This window comes from Clarias gariepinus, chromosome 21 (genome assembly GCF_024256425.1).
Source record: "Clarias gariepinus isolate MV-2021 ecotype Netherlands chromosome 21, CGAR_prim_01v2, whole genome shotgun sequence".
NCBI lineage: Eukaryota > Metazoa > Chordata > Actinopteri > Siluriformes > Clariidae > Clarias > Clarias gariepinus.
The window spans coordinates 25,778,046-25,801,159 of NC_071120.1; the positions used below are offsets into that span (position 1 = coordinate 25,778,046).

General features: G+C 36.9%; 1 protein-coding gene across 1 annotated transcript; it reads left to right on the plus strand.

Moving 5' to 3' along the window:
- Positions 1 to 325: 325 nt before the first annotated feature.
- On the plus strand, positions 326 to 10,580 carry LOC128509089 (NACHT, LRR and PYD domains-containing protein 12-like; the record flags this gene model as incomplete). The annotated part of the gene is made up of 10 exons (XM_053480656.1): positions 326 to 364; positions 1,115 to 1,209; positions 1,377 to 1,457; positions 2,797 to 2,874; positions 4,147 to 4,294; positions 4,424 to 4,637; positions 5,072 to 6,848; positions 6,939 to 7,112; positions 8,642 to 8,815; positions 9,726 to 10,580. Coding segments are annotated over 10 exons (2,916 nt in total), but the record flags the coding sequence as incomplete, so codon positions are not given.
- Positions 10,581 to 23,114: the final 12,534 nt, after the last annotated feature.

Here is a 23,114-nt window from a genome sequence, read left to right on the forward strand (position 1 = left end):
GACTTGTATTATGTATTGTATTATATAAGTGATTCATGATTCATTTCCGGTTCATTCTGTCATTTAAATCGATTTTAGATTCAGTTTAAAAATTCGTTCCATCTTCTAAAAATGTTCCATCTGCTAACTGATAACTGTTAAAACTGTTATTTGATAATTATTATAGGATTTAATATCAATCAGGTGGTGAATGTTCTCGAACATTCTTTAGTCGGTTCTTTAGATTCGTTTCAGGAAGTGAAAGACAAGCGACTCTGTTTGAAGTGAAAGTGAAAGTGCTTTGATGATGTTGGGGGTCAGACGTTACAAAACATCAAACGTGTAACACAACGCCTTCAAAAATAAGATCACTAAAGCAGCTTCTGTAAGTTTCTTATGCCTGAGTGAATTCTCAACTGAAGTGGTTCTTGGTTTTAGCTCTCAGTGTTAAAGAGAAAACGTTACATAATTATTACTGCACATTTTACTTTCACTTCACTTGTGTTTATTTTCACCTCAGGCCTACTATATACCTTACTCTACTAATTATACACAATGCAAGTGTCTGACTACATAACAGATGGATTTTTATTTATATTTCATAATATATATTAAACGGTTCTGTAAGATTATATAAAATAGTATTTTTATTCTACAACAGCTAAAACAAAGCATTTAAAGTCACGTAACATTTCAAGGGCAGTCTTAGAAACTAATGAAAAGTATTTTAAAGGCAGGATGACAAACTAAATATTAAATTTAGTTATTTAAATAATTATTATTATCATTTATACAGGTAGTACAGTAAATAGAGGGAACAATATTTTAATCATTATGCATGCTTAAAAGCAGTTAGAGTTACTAAAGTGTATGAAAGAAAACCACAAGAGGAGACATTTAAAATAAAAAAAATAATACAAAGTAAACAGGAAACAGGTCTAGTGTTCAGGTAAGTGTTAGAACTACTAAATCTAGATCTAGACTAAATGCAATGGGAAAAAAGACGAATATGTATTAACTGTAATCTAAATTTACTGCAATTTTGCACCATGTATTGGAGCAAATTAGTAAAAATAGCATTAAGGGATCTTGATTTGCAGTAATATGACTAAGACTTATACTGTTTTTTACACAGTTGAAGAAGCCAGAGATGGAGAAACCTCAGAGCTCTCAAGGTGCCAAAAAGGAGACAGTTCAGACTGAGCAAGGCAAAGGGACTCACCAGAAGCGGTCTGATATTTTCTGACATATTTGAACATGTATTTTTTTTATATTCAAATAAAATGCAACTAAAAATACCCTAAAGATAAAAGCGGCATTACACGAAAAATAGGTCAAGTGTAGTTTTGCAAGGTTAGTAAGTGGTAAACTGTTCCTGTTTTCATTATTTTTTTCAGGAGGTCTTCTTCACCTAGTCAAGTTTCATTGAAGAGTGATGATTCAATGATCCAACCACTTCATTTTGCTTCTGGCAAAAGGTCTGCTTCAGGGATGAATATTAAGTAATGTTTAGTATGATGTGTAAGAGATTGATTAAAAAAATCTGTGGGAGAGAATGCAATTGGTCAAACCTGGAGTAAATTCATCAAACACTCTGTAGGAGGGGGTGATTTGGTCATGCTTTCTGTGGGAGAGGTTGGGATATGTCAGTCTTTCTGAGGAAGAGTGGAGAAACCTTCTGTGGGAGAAGGTCAATATTTTAGTGGAAGAGGGTATAATTCGCCAAACTTTCTACTAGAGAGAGTATAATTGGTTGAACTTTCTACTGGAGAGGGTATAATTGGTTGAACTTTCTACTGGAGAGGGTATAGTTGGTTGAACTTTCTACTGGAGAGGGTATAATTGGCTAAACTTTCTACTGGAGTGGGTATAATTGGTTGAACTTTCTACTGGAGAGGGTCTAATTGGCCAAACTTTCTACTTGAGAGGGTATAATTGGTTGAACTTTCTACTGGAGAGGGCATAATTTGTTGAACTTTCTACTGGAGAGGGTATAATTGGTTGAACTTTCTACTGGAGAGGGTATAATTGGTTGAACTTTCTACTGGAGAGGGTATAATTGGTTGAACTTTCTACTGGAGAGGGTATAATTGGTTGAACTTTCTACTGGAGAGGGTATAATTGGTTGAACTTTCTACTGGAGAGGGTATAATTGGTTGAACTTTCTGTGGGTGATGGCATAATTGGTTAAGTTTTCTCTAGGAAAGGGTAGAAATTGTCAAACAACTTTGTGAGGGAGAGTGCAAAATTGGCCAAACTCCTGTTGGAGAGGCATAATCTTTTTCTGGGAGAAGGTAGAATTGGCCCAACTTTCTACAAGTGGTACAATTGGTTAAACTGTCTATGGCTGATGAAATAGTTGGTCAGAAATTCTGTGTTAGAGGGTAGAATTGGTTAAACTTTCTGTAGTAGATGGTATAATTGGTAAATTCTGTGGTGTAAGTTATGATTGGTAAAACCTTTTGCAGCAGTAGTCATTGTTTTTTGGAGAAGGAAAGGATTGGACAAATGTCCTATGGGAAAGAGTAGGGTTGGTCAAACGTTCTGCAGCATTGGTTAGTGGTTTTGGGGAAGAATAGGATTGGCGAAACTTTCTGCTGGAGTCAATAGATATGGTCAAAGTTTGCAGGAATGTTATTTATATTATTATGCAGAAAATATTTTTTTATTATTTAAAAAACAGTCCAACCTACAGTAAACCTCTCCTTCAGGGCGTGGGAATCAACAAACATTAACAAATAGACCACAATAAATGCTTTACTTCTAAATTAACGCTAAAAAGTTGTTGTTGGTCTTACTTTTCACTTTTTCTTTCAGGAGGTCTTCACCTAGTCATGTTTCATTGAAAAGTGATGATTCAATGATCCAACCACTTCATTTTCCTTCTGTCAAAAGGTCTGCTATGGCTATGAATGGTATTTAATATTTAATATGATGCTGAAGAACCATTTTCTTTTTTTTATTACAAGCAATTATTTTATTTATTTTAGTTATTGTCATGTTTAGGTCACATGTCTATTAAGTGAAATTTACCGGCCAAGTAATAATATTACAGCTAAGCACATTTTAAGTACTATGTAGAGGTTAGGCTCAGGGTTAGGCCCATTGCATCAGGACTAAGATTCTAAAGGACAAAAGCAGGTGGTCTTTAATCTTATGTAGGTTGGAACAAGTATTGGTCAGGATTTTTGAAGAAAGGATTGGATTGATCAGTATTTTCCCAGTAAAGGGCAGGAGGTTTCAATCGTTCTATTGGAAAGGCCTGGATAGTTTAAACATTCTAAGAGAAAGGGCAGGAATCCAGTGGGCACAAACAGCACATCTTCAGGACATAAAGACCTATTAATGAGGTCTTTAGGCCCAATTAAGACCTTAAAAATGTTAACAACCCTGATGTCTTAAGGAATAATTTCAATACCTTTACTTAAGTCATCATGCTAAAACGTCTTCAGTACTTCACTTCACAAAGAGTTTACAAGGGGTTTCGAGTTTTAAAGACCTTTTACAGACAAGATAAGTGCAAGTTTGTTTGCCCACTTTTTAAAGGTTGTAGAAGTCAACCTTTCTGCAAAAATTAGAGGATTGGTCAGATGTTTTATAGGAGAAACCTAGGCTTACAGGAGAGGGCAGTCACAAGTCAAAATTTCTAGAAGGCAGGTAGGTTTGGTCAAACTTTCTGCAGTGGAGGATGGTAGATATTGGGGCAGTTGGGGCTCTGGGTTGCGGAATTAGGGGTTGGAGAATTGTCCCCCACCACTGCCGTGTTGAAGTTACTGTTGAGCCCTTGGGGAAGGTGATACAAGGGGGAAGTGGGACCCACCAATGTAAAGGATGGCCAGTGAAAACAGTGGGGCCAGGACCAGGATGCCTGGAAAGCTGACCATTTAAACTGTGGCCTACTTTCACTTGTTGAAGATGGTCTAACAAAAAAAAAAAAGGAAAGCATGGCATGAATGATCAGGGTGAAAATTGAAAGATCAGACCAAAATTTTTACAGGAGTTTGCAGGGTTGGTCAAACTGTTTGCAAGAAAGAGAACATAAGAATACTTTTCTTAGGGAGCTAATTGAGTTTAGCAGAAACACGAAGGCTTGTTAAATAACAGTTTTAAATTAGCATTAACAAAGTTCTTATTTTTATTAGTCATTCATTGCTTTATTTGTTACAGTATGTATGTGGAGACTGGTGAGGTTCAAAGAAGACTCTGTCAGGAGCACCACCGAGCTCAGGTTATGTTCTGTAAAACTGAGCAGGTAGCCATTTGTACGGAGTGTGCAGTGAAGGAACACAGAGAACACGAAAAACAATACATGAAGGTAAATAGTTTTGGGCAAAAATACCTAAAAATACAATTAGTGGATTGTGGATTTAAGATATATAAAATAAATCCTCTTGTTCACTTTTTGTGTTTTGTGTATTTTATGTATTTTGTGTATTTGTTTCAGATCTCAACACTTCCCAATACTCTCATGACACTACAAAAACTCCTGGGTAACATGACCGCCTCCGAGTTTCGAGAGTTTAAAAGAAATTTGGCTTACGAATACCCAGAATGCTTTGAGACTTTGCAAGCTGATAGCAATCAAGATGTTGCTGAAAGGATGATGGGAAGTTTCTCTGAAGATGAAGTTCTTAGAGTTACAATTCAGTTGGCATCAGGTGTGTCCTGTAAATAATTGCTAAATGTTACAATTTTTTATTAGCATTGCACTCGCTTAATATCAACAGGAACGACTGCAGTTGGCTCCAAGCCGGGCTTTATGTCTTCACTCATCATAAATTTCATCACAAGTCCTGGTTTGACTTGAAGACACCTAGTAGAATAAAACAGATTAGACTGTGTTAGATACAAATGATGTTATGGGTCCAAACGTGCCGCAATTAAGACTGACAATCTCCGCCGTATTCCTTTAACGTGCTGATGTAATTCTCGATCTGCCAATCTTTGAATCTGGTGAAACCCTAAATGTATTAGAACAAGAGAGTAAATGCGAATGTCATTATACAAAATGTAAATGTAAAATGATATAACTGATACAGCCATTACATTGTAACACCTCATGTTAAATTAACCATTTTGATCATTTTCGCAGTCAAGCCAGTATCCAAATGTCAAGAAAAAATCAAAGAAAAACTTCGAATGAAATTCCGACATATTCATGAAGGACTTGCACTACCAAAAACACAAGTTGTGTTGCATGACATTTACACAGAGCTCTACATCACTGAGGGTGGAAGTGAAGCAGTCAGAGAGGAACATGAAGTAAGAATGATAGAGAAAGCTGACAAAAATAATAGCGCTCAAGAAACCCCTGTTAACATAACAGACATTTTTAAGTCACCAAATGATTGTATTAGAAGTGTCTTAACCAAAGGTGTGGCTGGGATTGGAAAAACCGTGTCTGTTCAGAAGTTCATGCTAGACTGGGCAGAAGATAAGGCCAATCAAGACATCGACCTCATCATTCCTTTATTTTTTCGTGATCTCAATCTTGAGAAGGTAGCCTGCAGTCTGATGGAGCTGCTGCAGAGATTTTTTCCAGAGCTCAAAGATATCGAAAGTGTTGAGAATGGCATTAAGATTTTGCTGGTCCTGGATGGTCTGGATGAATGTCGAATCCCCTTAGACTTTCAAAACACCAGGGCGTGCTGCAATATAATAGAGCCAGTGTCTATGGATGTTCTTCTGACAAATCTAATAAAAGGTAATCTACTGCCCAGATCTCTCCTCTGGATCACATCTCGTCCAGCTGCGACCAATCAGATACCATCTGAGTGTATACATAGGGTGACTGAGGTTAGAGGCTTCAAAGATCCACAGAAAGAACAGTACTTTCACAAGAAGTGTAAGGACGCTCAAATGGCCAACACAATGATTAAGCATGTGAAGTCATCTCGAAGCATGCACATCATGTGCCATATCCCAATTTTCTGCTGGATTACGGCAACAGTCCTGGACATACTCATAAGAGAAAGTCAATTGGGTGAATTTCCAAAAAATCGGACTCAGTTGTACATACATTATATATTCATCCAGGTTGGTTTAAAAAACAGAAAGTACCAGAAAGCCATTAACAATGACCTGCGCGAGTTAACGCAAAGTGACAAACATATGATCTTGAACTTGGCGAAATTAGCTTTCCATGGCTTAAAAAAAGAGACTTTGATCTTGTATGAAGATGATCTGAAGGAATGTGGGACTGACATCAGTGAGGCATCAGAGTTCTCCTCTCTGGTCACACAGCTGTTCAGGGAAGAGTTTGGATTGTACAGAGAACGAGGCTTCTGCTTCCTACACCTAAGTGTACAGGAGCACTTGGCTGCCATTCATGTTCTGGAAAAGTTTTTGAACGAGAGCATAAATGTTCTTGCTTCACATGAAAGTAAAAAAAAAACCATGACACTGACAGACGTACTCAAGACCGCAGTAGTCGTGGCTTTAGAAAACAAAATTGGGCATTTTGACCAATTTCTACAATTCCTTTTGGGCCTCACTACTGAGTGTAGCAGGAAGCTCCTGCGACATCTTTTACCTGAATTAGAAAAAAAGTCCCTTCAAAGTGATGAAATTGTCCAGTTTATCAGAGAGAAGATCCGTAAGGAAGACAGAACTGAGACCCAGACGATTAACCTATTCCATTGCTTGAATGAAATGGGCCACAATAGTTTGGTGAAGGAAATCCAGGAGAGTTTGAATTCTGGTAAACTCTCTGATAAGAAATTAAATCCCGAGCAATGTTCAGCCCTGGCTTTTGTATTACTGATGTCAGAGGACGTAATGGAAAGCTTCAATCTACAAAACTACAAAACAATAGAAGCATCCAGTCGTCAGAGGTTACTTCCTATCATCAGGGCATCAAAGAAGGCTGTGTAAGCAATTTAGAGTTCTTAAAATGTTGAATAAAGTACAAACTGACATTTGTAAATGCATGTGTCATGTAATTGCTGATATGTTTGCAGACTCTGCGACTGTGACCTCTCAGAAAAAGCATGTGAGGTTGTGGCATCTGCGCTCCGAACACCGAATTCTCCGGTTAGAGAAATGGATCTGAGCCGCAACAGCATAGGAGATGCAGGACTGGAGGATCTCTGCAAAGGGCTGAAAAGTCCACACTGTCAGCTCGAGATACTGAGGTACACACAGATCTGTGAAAGAGGATAAAGTTTATGGAACCTCCTGGTAAACACAGTCAGGTACATAAATATTTGGACATTTTTAACTTATTTTAGGTTTTCATCCCAATCGAATATAGTCAGAGGTGCTGCTTCTCAATAGCGAAGCCAGCAACTGATTGGCGCCCCAGGCCATTAGGGGGCCCCAGACGCCAGACAAACTTACTTATTACTTATAAATGAATGGTGATGAATAGTGGTTAGAGGGGTCCCCTGCAAATCTTTACCCAGGACCCCAACAAACTCTAGAATCACTTTTGATTTCAGCCTTTGAATTCGTCTCATACATTTGATCCAAATAGGAAAGCACAAATACACAGTGTATTTGTGCTTTCCCATTTGGATCAAATGTATGAGACGAATTACCTTGATCACAAAATTTAATGTTATTTTGAATGCTTGGGAACAAATCCCTTGCAGCCAATGGCTGGCTGAAGTCTGGAACCCATAGACGTCAACCAGAAGCTGAGTTTCTTTTGATTGCCTTTAGTTTTGTCCTAAGGAAATCCATCTGAATTAGATTACCATCAAGTCATTGACCTGGCCATTCAGTTATTTTCCTTAAAAAAGTCTTGAGTTTCCTTCGTAATATCCTTTATCTAATGAGTCTTAAAGCATTTGGCTAAATCTGAGCTCATAGTAATGCCCAGTTTATTCTATTGAAATGGGACCAGATCCATTTGCAGCCATACAGTACATGCCTACAGCATACAATTTAGTGGTATGCATCAGACCATGAGCTGTTCCTTCGCTTCCCAATACTATAGTACAGTACTCTGTTTTTTCTTTACATGGCTCATTCATCATGGACAGTTCCCCACCAGAGCACAAGAGGGTAAGAGGCTAGCCTGTCAGGCTCAATTCCACAGACAAGCTACTGTATGACAAATAATTTCAAAAGTTAATGCTAGCTTTGATAGAAAGGCGCCTAACTGAACATTGTTTCAGAACAAATACAGTACACTTATTTACAGCAATGGCAAGTGGTCACTTTAGCTTTTTGGGAAAACATGCCCTGCTACACTGCAAATAAATATTCAGAAATGGTTGAAGGAACATAACAAAGAGGACTTGGCCATCTTGGAGGATTTAAAGGATCTGTTGCTAATGTCTCAGTACCTGAAACCGTAGCAAACTTTAAGAGGTCTTGTGGAATCTTGACCTCAACGTGGAAGAGCCACAATGGGCATTAGACAGGATCGGGTTAAGTTCTGAAATTTGTCTCTATTGTTGCTAAGCATTTTATTGTTTTCATTGTTGCATGAGTTTTTTTTAGTTTTTTAAATTCTACCAGTTTGCATATAAAAATTCAGAAAAAAGCCACTATACTGTAGTAGACAGCTGAAACAACAACCACTTTGTTAAGGTCCAACAATATGTACCTGACTGTACAGTATACAAAAATCCAAAATGAGGTTTATTGATTAAGCAAAAGCATAACTTTCAAACACAAGTTCCCAATTCTGAATATATCATCATGTACTAAACAGACTTGTAGCCTGCAAGATTACAGAGAAGTCATGTGGGAGTTTAGCAACTGCACTTGAGAGCACTGTGTCCAAACTTCGAGAGCTGGACCTCTCTTCAAACCGTCTGACCAACACGGGAGTGATGAGGCTCGAACCATTTTTCAGAAGTGATAAGTGCAAATTGCAAAGACTGAGGTAAGAACTGATTATAATATTCGAACTACATCAGTTTTCAGAATATTGTATATATAAGACTGTATGTAGAATAAATTCTTTGCATGATGAAAATAAAAACAAATATTTAGGTTAATACATAATACGTAATTTTTTTAAATTATGATTTTTCACTGATGTTAATTGTCATTCAGATGAAACTTAGCCAATTTAGATTTCACATGAAAAGTCATAAACCTAAAAAAATTTATTATTCAATTCAAATCAATTCAATTTTATTTGTATAGCGCTTTTAGCAATTTTCATTGCCGCAAAGCAGCTTTACACAATCAAAAGAATTATTTAAGTTTGTATGAAATGTGGATTTGTATGAATCAAAATGGTCAGTTTTATTATTCTAAAATGCAAAATTGTTAAGATATTGCAACTTGAATTCGACATGGTTACGGACACTACAGATTTTTTTTTTTTGGGGGGGCATAATTTTGCACGGAATGCTTTAATTTAAGTAACAATTTTTAAAGGTTGTACTGTATGCTTCTAGAATTTTATTCCGATTTTAGTATCAATATTCATAAAGAAATATGAATAAATTGCATTTTAAATTATTATTGTTTGAAGTGAGACAGTATAACACTGAAAAATGGAAAGTTTTTAGGGAAACAAGATTGGTCACTTCTATGTTGCATAAACTTTGTCACCTTTTTTGGAACACATTGTGTGTATTATATGTATAACAAAAAAAAGTAAATCAGAACCATTGCATTAACACCTTCTAACCAATCATATTTGAGAACCAGATTTTATCACAATATAGTTATAAACTATATACTGTGAGTATGAGTTATAAATAATCTAAATAATTAGCTTTATATAAAACATTTTATGAATAAAGTGCTGTCTGAACTATTGCCATTATTTCCCCTCACAGTCTAAAGCAGTGCCACCTGACAAAGAGTTACTGCCAGCATCTAACCGAAGAGTCGGCTTCATCCTCCACAAAGCAGATGGATCTGGATCTGACAGGAAATTACCTAGAAGAAAAGGATAAGCTATGGAATTTTTGATCCTTACTTGGGTGACTCATACAGAATTGTAATACACTACCTGATCCAAAAAAAATAAAACATTTAAGAAGGGTTGAATTCATGGACTGTATCAAAATCAATTAAGAAGATTTGAGATTAATTAAATTGGGCTAAAGAATTTTTTCAGAAAAAATATGAATGAAGGTCACTTGAACATTTTGTATAGATGCATGTAGCGATAACTTACTGGATTGGGACTAAACAGCTGTGTGTCCATAAGAAAACCACTTGTTAGTGAGACTTAGTGAGAAAAAAGGCATAATGGAAAAGATTGTTGTGTTGTTTTTCTTTTGTTTGTTTGTTTGTTTGTTTTTGTTTTTCTCCAGAAAGTAGGCAGTAAGTCTGCTGAATAGATTGTAAGAAACTTCCTTGTTTGGAGTTAATAAAGCTACATAGTAAGAACCCTGATACATAGTAATAACTCTGATACTTTTATCACTATGTTATTTATTAACAATTTTTTTAAAATACAATTTGTTTGTCAAATTTATGAAGACACTGATCAGATCTGTCAGCAATTATTGTTTGTATGTTGTAATAAAAATCCAGGATTGTTATTATTGCTAAGCCTTCATTTTAAGTTTATGTCACAAACTATCACCGCTGCTGCCAGACCTTTCGTTAGGAAACTGCATTATATGCAAATAATCCACCATAAAAGACTTGTGTATCGTCTGCGAAGCAAAGGCAATTATGAAAAAAAAAAATCTACATTTACCGATTTTTGACTAAATGCCTTTTTCCCTTGTAATTCACTCCATTAATCTTAATGCATTAAACTTACTGCCCTGTTAAATAGCATTAGAAATACTGTAGCTAGCAATAATAGTGTCAATTGTCAGACAAACTCATTAGCACTGAAGTTCTTAAACACGTATATATGCAGTATAAATGGTGTTTCAGGGTAGAATTCTCCTTTAGTATAAAAAAATTTATGTCTGGTCTTCGGTAGTGGTGTTGTACAGAATCGACACTGGATAAAGTGGTAAATGACACAAATCCTGGCTTTTGGAGCTTTTTGTTTTAAAGTGATTTAGACCGATTTTGTTTGTGTGTGTTTTTTTCACTTGTTGATTGTCTCATTAATGCAATGTGTCATGTTAATGCATAAAACTTTAATACAACAGTGTTAATACAATCGTAAGTCATAATAAACTGCTTTTCTAACATATGGTTTTACTGTATATATTCATTATTTAAACATTAATCTTGTTTTGTTGCTGGCTGTGTGTGCATGGATAAAGTTTGTCTGAGGTGTGTAAGCCATAGAATATAAACCACATCATGCGAAACTGAGCAGAACTGAGCCACAAGTTCTTCCATTAATTGGTCACCATTTAATTTTTATTCTATAAATAAGCACAATTCAGAAGAATCTACAAAACTTAGTAAAAAGAGTACACAGTAGTCTGCACTTTTGTTTTAAAATAAGATTATTAACAACTGCCTGTCAGGTTCTGACATGCTTTTCTGCAGCTTCTTTCTACACAAATCGGTGCAAACCCTACTGTGGGACCAAAAAGTCACTTCAGTCACTTTTTTCCTTCCTTTTGTTCATGCTCGGCGTGGAAGCAAAGCTTTTAAACAGCCTTTTATGCACGTGATTAAATTAATAAACAGTGGCTCCTAATAAACCTATCAGTGAATGCACGTTCCATTACTATAGATGGACAGTGGACTGAACTTTTCTCAATGTCTGGTCTTAGATTTAAATATTGCTCTGAAAGCTATTCATTTGCTTTTATAATAATCTCACTGTAACTGTGCTGTACATATTTACATTTTCACAAAAAAATTAAAAATAAAATAAAAAAAGAGATGTCAAAAAGATTCAAACATTATATTGTTTGAACTAATTGGGTGTACTTTTTCTGTAGAGAAGGTAAGTGGACACTAGAGGGCCCTATTGCTGCATAAAAGACATGCACACTTGATTAGTTTGTGTTTCAGGACTGAATGGCAAAATAGAAGCAACAAAGTGCAAGGGAAAATATGAAGTTCAGCATTATCACCCATAAACACTTAATTTGCTTAATTGCTAGTTGGTAAATTATATGATTAGCCAAGTTTTTTCATCAGAAAACACACTAAAGCGTTTCTAATCGATTTATATTTACTGCATTTAGTGTTTCATTATACATCTGAGCAGTTGAGGATTATGGGCCTTGCTTAAGAGCCCAACAGGTGCAAGTTGGTGGCGGTGCGGTTTGAACCCGTGACCTTCTGGTCTGTAGTCAGTAGTATTTTAACCAAAAATTAAAATTCTAGTATTTCCAAATTTTGTTCGAAAAAATTGACGCAACTCAGCTTTTTTGCCATCTGGGCCTGGTGCCTTGTTATTCTTCTGCTTTTGTATGGCTTTGTCGTTCTCGGGTTCCTCCTATATTGTAAGTGTTTTGCCCCACTTGTCTGTGATGTTGGACGTTTATTAGCCAGCTCACACACGACATCATACACAGCTGCTAGGAAAAGCCGCCTTTGGAAAAACCAAGGTTTTGTTTTGTTTTTTTGCATTCATTACTTATAGAATGTGGTCTGATCTTCATCTAAGTCACAATTACAGACAACCACAGTTTCAATAAACAAAACATTCACACAGAGTAATGGTTTTCAAGCATATTGAGTAATCATTCACAAAGCAGGTTGGAAAACACCTGTGAACCTCTCCGCTAACGACTTCTCCAGAACCTGATTGGAGTCAGGTGTCTCATTTAAGGAGATTAGGTTGAAAATGTGGCTTGCACAGGTGCGTTGCCTTTTAAATAAGGACACACAACATCTGGTTACTGAGCTACCTGTTCTTCTCAGGAACTATTGATTAGTGTGAACCATACCATGATCCCAACAACTTTAACAGGATGTCTAAGGACCTGTGAGTTCATCAATCCACAATAAAAATAGGCATCCTGCAACGATCACACATCAGGCAATCCTGAAAGAGGTGAAAAAAAACCCAAGTGTAGCAACAATAAACCTCCAGATAAAGCCTTTATGAATGTAGTTACTATCAAAAAAAAACATGGACAAGATTGGTGTTAATGGAAGAACACTACAAAGGACTCAGCGCTGTTAATAAAAAAAAAGTCAAGCTTCACAAAATAATCCAGATGTTCCATAGTAGTTCTGAGAGCATGTTTTAATTGAGAGATAAAACAAAAGTCGAACTGTTTAAGAAAAATCAAGAAAATAGGCAATGCACACCCTCCTTTCAGTGGTGAAGCATGGTGCTGGGAGCATCAGGATTTACAGTAGAACTGCTTTGGTTCCTTAAAGCCTGGACACTGAATTCATAACTGTATCGAGACATTTTTATACAAGAATGTCAGAGTAACAGTATGTGAATTTTTAAATTTTCTGTTTTTGCTAATTCTTTGCTTATGTGTTGTTGCCATAGTACATTTTAACCAATCCTCTGGTTCTACCATTCCCAGTTCATCCCATCAGCCTCATATTACAGACTGGACATACTTATGTAGTGTGTGAAGAGGTGGAAATAATGAATCAAGAGTGTCTGAAAAACAAAAATGAACCAATGGTTTGGAAAATTTAAAAATAGACTTTACAGCCCCAATAAAACTGTTGAAGCAAAGTCACATTTCCGATCATTTTCACACTGAAGGTGGAAAAAGATTTGTGATTTCTGTGTTTGGAACAGGTTGTGACCTTGAGCTTAAAAGAACATGGCTGATGAATCAAGATGATGAACAAAATCATCATCATCAAAATCATACTAATTTTATTTTTAAAAATGGCTAAAAATCAAGTCAGAGTCGTATCAAGTCAGGTATTAAGTCGCACATTTTGGTTTTACATTATGGTCAATATAGTGTGTTAGGTGAAATGTGTCAAATCTTCAATTCTGGCAAAAATTTCTTAATACATTATCTTTCTATCTGGAAATTGATTTAGGTCATTTCATCTTAACAACTCTCGCTAATCTTTGTCTATTACTGGTCTTCTTACAGCTCGCCCTCCCCTACTCTCTAATCACTCTCACCTTCGCCACTGTTCACGTAACAATCTTTTTCAGGCAGGGAAAGATCCTTGATCCTGGATACAAAAATGTAAAATTCCACATTCTAACTTCCCTTAGAGTGAAAAAGCAATTTTTATGAGAACTAAAACGTTTTAACCTAACAAGTACTGTAAGAAGTCCAGTTCACATGATTCAACTTCCAGATAAACTCGCCTGGATGACTGAGAAACTTCACAAACACATTATCCTCCTGATGGTTTAACAGAATTGAGCGTTTTAATCCTAAACTTTTTTTAAAGAACTTTTATGAAAACATTCCAAGCTGGTTTCTCCAGTTGTGCTAAAAAAACATGATTTTTTTGCAATAAAACCGCACAGTTGGAGAAGTTCTGTTTAGGGCTAGCAGGAACATCATGGTGTTGAAATAAGGCTGAGGATTCCATCTCTCTTACCATGTCACATAATCCTCATTTCAATATTTCAATACTCTAAAAATACTTAAGGCTTTCCAAGTTTTTTTTATTCAAGGGTTTGAAAATATGCGTATCTAAAATCACCCAAAATACAACAATTTGATGTGTAGTGATCAGACGGCATAGTAGTTAGTCCTCTCGCCTTGCACCTCCATGGTTCGGGTTCGATTCCCACTTCAGGGTCTGTGTGCATGGAGTTTGTATTTTCTCCCCATGCTTGGTGGGTTTCCTCCAGGTACTCTGGTTTCCTCCAACAATCCAAAAAAAAACAAAAAAACATTCAGATTAGGCTAATCGCCGTACCCAAATTGCCTGTAGTGTGTAAATGAGCATGTGAGTGTGTGTGTGTGCCCTATGACGAATTGGCACTCTGTCTAGGTTCTACCCCACCTCATGCCCTAAGTCTCCTGGGATAGGCTCCAGGTCCCTCTCGACCCTGTATACAGGATAAAGCGGTACAGACAATGAGTGAGTGAGTGAGTGAAACACTTTGGTGAGATGAACGGTCCAAAATTTCTCTTTTTGTTGGGAGAAATGTTTGGTGGAGGTTGTTCTTAATAAAGATGGATCTACATGTTACTGAATTTAAACTTTTTCTAGCCTGCACTTCACATATCAGTGGCATATCAGTCCACTTATAATGAACAACAACTCTATAGGCTTCGCAAACCTTTTCTTATAACCGGTGTGCTCCACTGTTGCTTCTTTGTTTGTCTTTCTTGACGCCCTTTTGTACCTTATAGTATGCTTTTGCATATAACCTCTGTTTTCTTTTGCCATTGCTGTTCTTGTCCAACTCGTGTTTATGCCTTGTTTTCTCTGTTTCTTCTCAAATCCATTCTGTCTTGTTTGTCTAAGTATGGACTTCTCATGTCTCGAGCCACGCCTTCCGCATCACTTTCCATTACTGTTCTAGGGTTAAAGGCTGTCAGGGCCTGGTAGGAACCATGCAATCAAACCGTCTGCTACAAAAAGGGATAAGGGATCAACTTTCAGGAGTGTGATTGATGCAGGAAGTTGAAGAACATGGGAACGAGAAGAGTATGGTCTCTTGTTATTATTGTTGACAAGACCACATTGAAAGTACAACCCATAATTATAGATCGGAAGTAAATTCACTCTCACTCACTCTATAACGCATATCCTACAGTATACAGGGACACGGTCTGGAGCCTATCCCAGGGGATTTAATCCATTGCACACACTTCCACACACTCACACACTGTTGGGAACGGCAATTAGTTTAATCTGCACGTCTTTGGACTGTTGGAGGGAACAGGAGTACCTGGAGGAAACCTTCTAAGATCGGGGGAACAGTATGCCACCATGCCACCCAGAAGTAAATAAATAATTTGGAATAATTACAATGAAATCATTAGAATGTCCATACTATCGTTATAATAAATGAATCAGTTTTCTGTATTTGCTAATTCTGTGCTTATATACTGTTTCTCTACTCAATGCCGTCCCGTCTTCTGGTTCTACCATTCCCAGTTCATCAGAGTGTGAAGAGGTGAAAGTAATGAATCATGAGTGTCGAAAAAAAAAATGAACCAATGGTTTGGCAAATTTAAAAATAGACCTTAAAGCACCAATAAAACCATTGAAGCAACCAAACCATCGATCTGCCTCTCCAGAGTCCCATTTCAATCATTTCCCCTGTGATGGTGGAGAACGATTTATGACTTCTGTGTTTGGAATTGAAGCAGTTCAGCCTCTGAAACACGCTCAGCCCTTACACTGTTACTATAATGAAGTGAGACGCGGCTCTGTGTTATGTTTTATACATATTTATACCACTGTAATGGTGAAGTCTTGAATTCTGTCCAATATTTCACTGGACCGTCCTTAGCTTTGATTACGGTGTGCATTCACCATCGCGTTCATTCTATCTACTGTAGAATTGCAATCATTTATACCTGAGAGTCAAACCGCTACATACTGTACAGTATAGTCTTCTCCGGCACATCCCAAAGACTTTAATGGGGTGAGGGTCAGGACTTTGTGGAGTATGGCCATGCTTTCAACTGATAACTTGGTCATTCAGTAAAATTCAGGTCGTCATCTGACTTCATCTTATTGCCACATAAAGTTGCTTAGTCTAGACCTGAACAACTGAAGCAACTCCAGGTCATAACACTGTCTCCAGAGGCTTGTACGGTGGAAACCATGCACGATCGCTTCATGCACGTCCCAATCTTTATGCTCAGTAGCAAACTGAAGCCTTTTTTCTTATGAGTCTCTCTAATTTTTTTTTTGCTTAATGATTTTTTTTTTTTACCTTTTTTCCCTCCTGTTTCCTGTAGCGATTAATTAATCAATAAATCAATCAAGGTTTGAGGTTTGTATTAAAACCATTCTCACAAGCATAACTAAGCTGATTGATGTTTATTCCTTTCTCAATTTCCTTCCTTGTTAAATGTTTTTTTTTTATTTCAGTGTTTTTTTAATGCTTTTTTGTTTTCCACTCTTATTCATATATCAAACTCCTCAGCTCATTACCCCACTTTTTATCTTGAGACACACACACACACACACACACACTCACACACACACACACACACACACACTATCAAAAACTACTCAAATTAGTTTTTAAACAACTTATTAATAGGCTTCAGAAGTTTAACATGGAACATTTATCCCTTTTGAAAATCTGTCTAAAGAACTGAAAAAATAATGAAAATGTCTCCACAAGAAACAGCAATGACAACAAGTTTGTCATTTTTCTCCTAGACAAAAATTCACAGTAAAGACATTTCTCTGACATTTTCAACAAACTGTAGCTACCAGTGAATACGACAAAAAAGCCATAAACCTATTCTGCCTCAAGCATCGTCTGCCCCTTTGTTTACTTATTACGCTTGTGCTGCTCCATTTCATCTTCCAAAGTGATAATACCAAGAACAACTGGCAAAAACCACAAGGATCCAGATGTGCAAATATGTTCGAGACACGTCCCAGAAGATATGCAGCTGTGGTGTCATGCAAGGATGATTCGACCCCCCCAAGGGAGGGGTCGGGCGTTGGGGGGTATAAATACTTCTGCAACTACAAAACACTTTAAATAGTTACATTTATTTCTGTTTTAAAATATAAAACTAAAGCAAATGAAAAGAAGCTCGCGGGGTTGGGGTGGAGTGGTGGGGTGTAGGGTTAACACTGCAGGCCTTCATTATTATATATCAGATCAATAACAGAGCTGAAATTATATGAAGTCATATTTTTTCCCACCAAAGCACCATTTGTCACTTTTTGCCACTCAGCATGTATTCTCTCTCTCTCTCTCACACACACACACACACACACAGATGTATTCTGCTCAGACAAAGAGCTATCAGGAATAACAACCTGGCCTTTTCCTGGCGTTGATGCCACATGATCACATTCAATATAATCTGTATCTTGTTCGATCCAGAATAAGAGTTTAACATCACCTCTTTTCCACTATTGAAAGCTACAATTTGTATCCCACAGACAAACCAGCATCCAGCATCGACTCATCAAGTCTGCCCACTTCACACTACACGTGAACCCCCCCCCCGCCCCCCCCCCCCCCCCACACACACACACACACACCCACACCCACACCCTCACTCCTTGAATGGCAAATTTTAATCGGAACCAAAAACCAAAGGAAAATAATTCGAGAAATCTAAAAAACTAAACAAAACTTAACTTAAAGAAAAAAAAAGAAAATTAGATAACATATTTGTAATTTTAATGCTAACAAACAAACAAATGTAAAATGTATCAAACAAACATTAAAAGTCATTAAATAAAATCATGTTCTAAGCAAAAAACTAAAAGCAAACAAATAAACAAATAATTAATCAAGCATAGCTAAAAAAACATTAAATGAAATCAGAAATGTGTTAGCAAATAAAACAGAATTAAATAATAAATGTTATCAAACAGAAAGCTGAGGATTTTTTTATTAAATAAAGCCAAAACAACAAAGAAATGTTAGCAAGCAATTGTTTTTAAAATGTAGAATTAAAAATAAAAAAAACAAATATCAAAGAAATAACATCTAACATTTTAGCAAACAAATGTGGAAAATTAATACATATAGTAGCAAACAAAAATCTGAGAAAATAAAGATAACTTTCATTAAACAAAACCAATAGAAAAAACTGTTAGCAAACAAACAAAAAATCTACATATAAAAATCTAAGAAAAATTTATTTTGTCAAACAAAACAACAAAAAAGAAATAAAATAAAACATGTTGCCAAACAACAACAAATAAAAAAATGTAAAAAAATAAATAAATAATTTTTTTTTAACAATTTTAACAAAGAAATGTTAGCAAAAGAAAAATTTAAACAAACCATCAAAGAACAGTCGTTCACATTTCAGAACATAAATCAGAAAGAATACATTTCACGAATGCCAATAAAAACATATATACGATATAAAATCAACACCTGTAAGCAAACAAAAACCTATATAAGAAATGTTACCCAAAGTATAAGAAAATACATTTTTATCTAACCTTTATTAAACAAAACTAAAGAAATTAAAAGAAACTTAAAAAGAAAAATATAAAATGTTGGCCAAAAAACATAACAAATCATCGAAGGAAAAAAGAAAATTAAATCTGACACTAGTAATAAAAAAAGAAGAAAAAGCTAAAAATGCTAACAAACAGAATCACAGCAATATCAAGCAAAAAAATAAAATAAATAAATAAATAAATAAATCAGAGATTTGGCTGTAGTTTTACCACCTGGTGAGACATTCAGAAGTTATTCAGATGTCAAATCTGTCATATATACAGTAAGCTGTTATACGCTTATGGCATCATACAGTAGCTCTGGTGCTAACACTGACATGCCAGACAAACTGATCGATTCTTCTTCTTTGTCTTTCGTCTGTTCCCTTTCAGGGGTCGCCACAGCGAATCATTTGCCTCCATCTAACCCTATCCTCTGCATCCTCTTCTCTCACTCCAACTAACTTCATGTCCTCTCTCACTGCATCCATAAATCTCCTCTTTGGTCTTCCTCTAGACCTCCTGCCTGGCAGTTCAAACCTCAGCATCCTTCTACCAATATATTCACAATCTTTCCTCTGAACATGTCCAAACCACCTCAATCTGGCCTCTCTGACTTTATCATCCACCATGGGTTGTCCCTCTGATGAACTCATTCTTGATCCTATCCATCCTTGTCACTCCCAAAGAGAACCTCAACATCTTCAGCTCTGCTACCTCCAACTGCCTCTACTGCCACTGTCTCTAAGCCGTAGAGCATCATTGGTCTCACCACTGTCCTGTACACCTTTCCTTTCATTCTCGCTGATACTCTTTTATCGCACAACACACCTGACACTTTTCTCCTCCCATTCCAACCTGCCTGTACCCGCCTCTTCAACCCTTTCCACACTCTCCGTTGCTCTGGACCGTTGACCCTAAGTACTTAAAGTCCTGCACCTTCTTTACCTCTGCTTCCTGTAGCCTCACCGTTCCTCTTTGGTTCCTCTTATTTACACACATGTATTCCGTCTTACTGCGGCTAACCTTCATTTCTCTGCTTTCCAGAGCGTACCTCCACCTCTCCAAATTTTCTTCCACCTGTTTCCTGCTCTCGCTACAAAGCACAATGTCATCTGCAAGACAAACTGATCGATTACTGTTTCTTTAGTGACTAGAACACACAGACAGCAGGATGACGGAGTCTATTTGGAGGAATACTGTGTAACCGAATTAGATTACAGAGCTGCTGACACGACGATTTCCAGTGTGGTGAGTCGGACGAGGAAGAAAATCGCTCCCAGGAGACGCAGCAGGAAGACGCTGTTGAGGGAAATGTCTGAGATGGCAGGGTATTATTATTATTGTTATGTTGATGATGATGATGATGATGAAGGTCATGATGATGATGACGGTTTTCTCCGAGACCCCTGCTGTGAAGAGCAGGTGTCCAATGATTCCGTCTTGTTTGCTTTGCAGACCAGATGAGGAAAGACAAGAGCAGGACGGTGAACTAATTAGGCGTCATTAACTCATCTCCTGCTTCCTGAACGCGCACTGGCTCTTCTGTCCCTCCTTATTAGCATCGCTTAATAGAGCTGTCAACGTGATACACACCCCTCGCTGAGATGTTAAACACCAGTAAAGCGGTTCTGAATGGGGCCGCACGCTGCGAGGACGGTGAACTAATGATGGAGCGTGTTAAATTTATAAAAAAAATAAATAAAAAGACAGAACTCGTGGCTGAGTGCGGCGTGAACGCTGACTCATTCTCTTCCCTGTTCTGTGCTCACCAATTTATTTAAAGCACTGTGTGTGTGTGTGTGTGTGTGTGTGTGTGTGTGTGTGTGTGTACACATGTGTGTGCATCATCAAGTTCGCCGAAACATTTTCACTCAAAAAGCCTAGGAAAAAGAAAAAGCAGCTCATATTCTGAACCCACTCACCGGCCACTTTATTAGGTACACCTTGATGGCACTGGGTTGGATCCACTTTTACTTTCAGATCTGCATTAATTCTTTATGGTGGAGATTCACAGCCAGGTATTTAAAACATTTCTTAGCGATATTGACGTAATCACACAGTTGATGCAGATTTGTCTCCCCATAAGTAATCTATTAGATTAAGTAAACGTGGAGGCCATTTGAGTACAGTGACCTCATTTTTACCTTTGACAAACCAGTTTGAGATAATTTTAGCTTTGTGACAAGACACATTATCTTGCTGTCATCAAGGGATGGAAATGATCTGCAACAATTCTCAGGCTGTGGCATTGAAACAATAAGGCCCCCACACACACCATTACACCACTACCACCAGACTGAACCACTGATACAAGGCAGGATGGATCCATGATGATTTCATCCTGTTTACACCAAATTCTGACCGTGTCTTCTGAATGTCACAGCAGAAATCGAGACTCGTCAGACCAGGCAACGTTTTTCCAATCGTCTGTTGTCCAAATTCTGTAAACCCTAGAGATGGTTATGCATGACAATCCCAGTAGATGCCACACATACTGTAGTGGCACCTTTACTATAGAGTGCAATATACTGTATATTACCCCAATTTAACGCCATTTGACATTCAACTTCCTTGATCAATATAAGGTATTACAGTTTCTGAAAAACTCAGACCAGTCCAATTATGCACTCAGCTAGTCTGTATTGTTGGGTCGGGTGCTTCTTATTTCCCTCATGACAATACCATTATGGATTCACTCTGGGGTTCAGGGCGAGTTGAGTTGGCTGGCCAATCAAGCTTAGCAATAATATCATGGACAATTAGTTAGTTTTGACCCTGAGGACAGTCCTGCTGGTGAAGGAAACAAATGTTCAATTACAACCTCTCGAACGGGTATGGCACTGCATGTAGTAACAGGGTATAGTATGGGGGTGTGGCAACCCACCAATGATGGGGCTCAAACCTGGATCCTGACAGCAGAAAATCAACCAAGCCGTCTGAGCCACCACGCCCACATCTTACATTTCATGTACTCTTACATGAAAAATAGTGAAGGGATCTCGAGCTTACAACTTTGGTTTAATACAAACTTCCATCTAGAAGCTTTTCATAATAAAACATTTCCTCAGTCATCTTATTATCCGTGTTGAACATGCCATTATCAGTCACACCTGGGTAACCACACAGGGATTACTGGTAGCCAATGGGGTCAAAAATATGAAAATTAATCATATACATTAAAGAATTGACAGCCCTAATATACCAAAGTGCATTATGCAGGATGTCAATCAGTAACTACATCAGGAATGGGTTCTTTACCTCATGTAGTGGATTATATGTTGAATCAGAAAGCTCCTCATGTATCTATTTATACTGTATATACAGAGTCATACAAATAAATGTATACACACTCCAGGAAAAGAAAAACTTATTATATTTTATATTATATTTATTTATTGATATATTAATATTACTTTAAATGTATTGCTTTATGTTATATATTGATATATATATATATATTACTATCTGAGAATTACTGCACGCGTATACAGTGCGTAGTCAACAGTATAAGTGCACTACCTCTTCAAAGCCAATGAAAATAAATACAACACGAAAAAGTCAGATACACTAGATAGTGCACTTAATACTGAATATTTGAACTGTATCTCATCGGAAAACACAAGACATTTGACTTAAGATCTTAGTATCCTTTGTTTATGATGCAAGTGTGTGCTGTTTCTTTGTTAATTTGACTTGAGACAGATGTTAAAAAAATTAGAATTATTACTTATGATTTAAACCTATTATTAACAGTAGCCTTCCGGTCTGTCTGTTCTGTTCACTTTACTTTCACTCTAAAACATGCAGCCTTTGATTTAATGGATTAAAGAACAGTCCATCAGCCTTCATTCACGCACACACTCACACACACACACATGCACACACGCACACAAAAACCCTGGAGTCTACCTTTTAACCACCTTTCATCTCCAACTGTAAAAATCTCAAATAAAAGCGCTAATAACCCTGTTTTTTTTTTTCTGATTCCAAGACCTCTAACAGGGAGCCATTTATTATTCATCATTCGTCCCACCTTCTATATGAGTCGACTGTGTAGGGGATAAAATAATGGCTCTTACACCACATAATGTGCACTGTATTATAAGAAAAAAAAGCAGAAATTCTCACCTACCTGTTATAATGAGTATTGCACACTTTCTTCTATTTAATCATTTTAACTTGAATTATTAACAGGCCTTTATTTCATTTATTAAATATATATTCTGTATAATACTTGGAAAGACTAATTACAGGTACAGTGGGGCAAAAAGTATTTAGTCAGC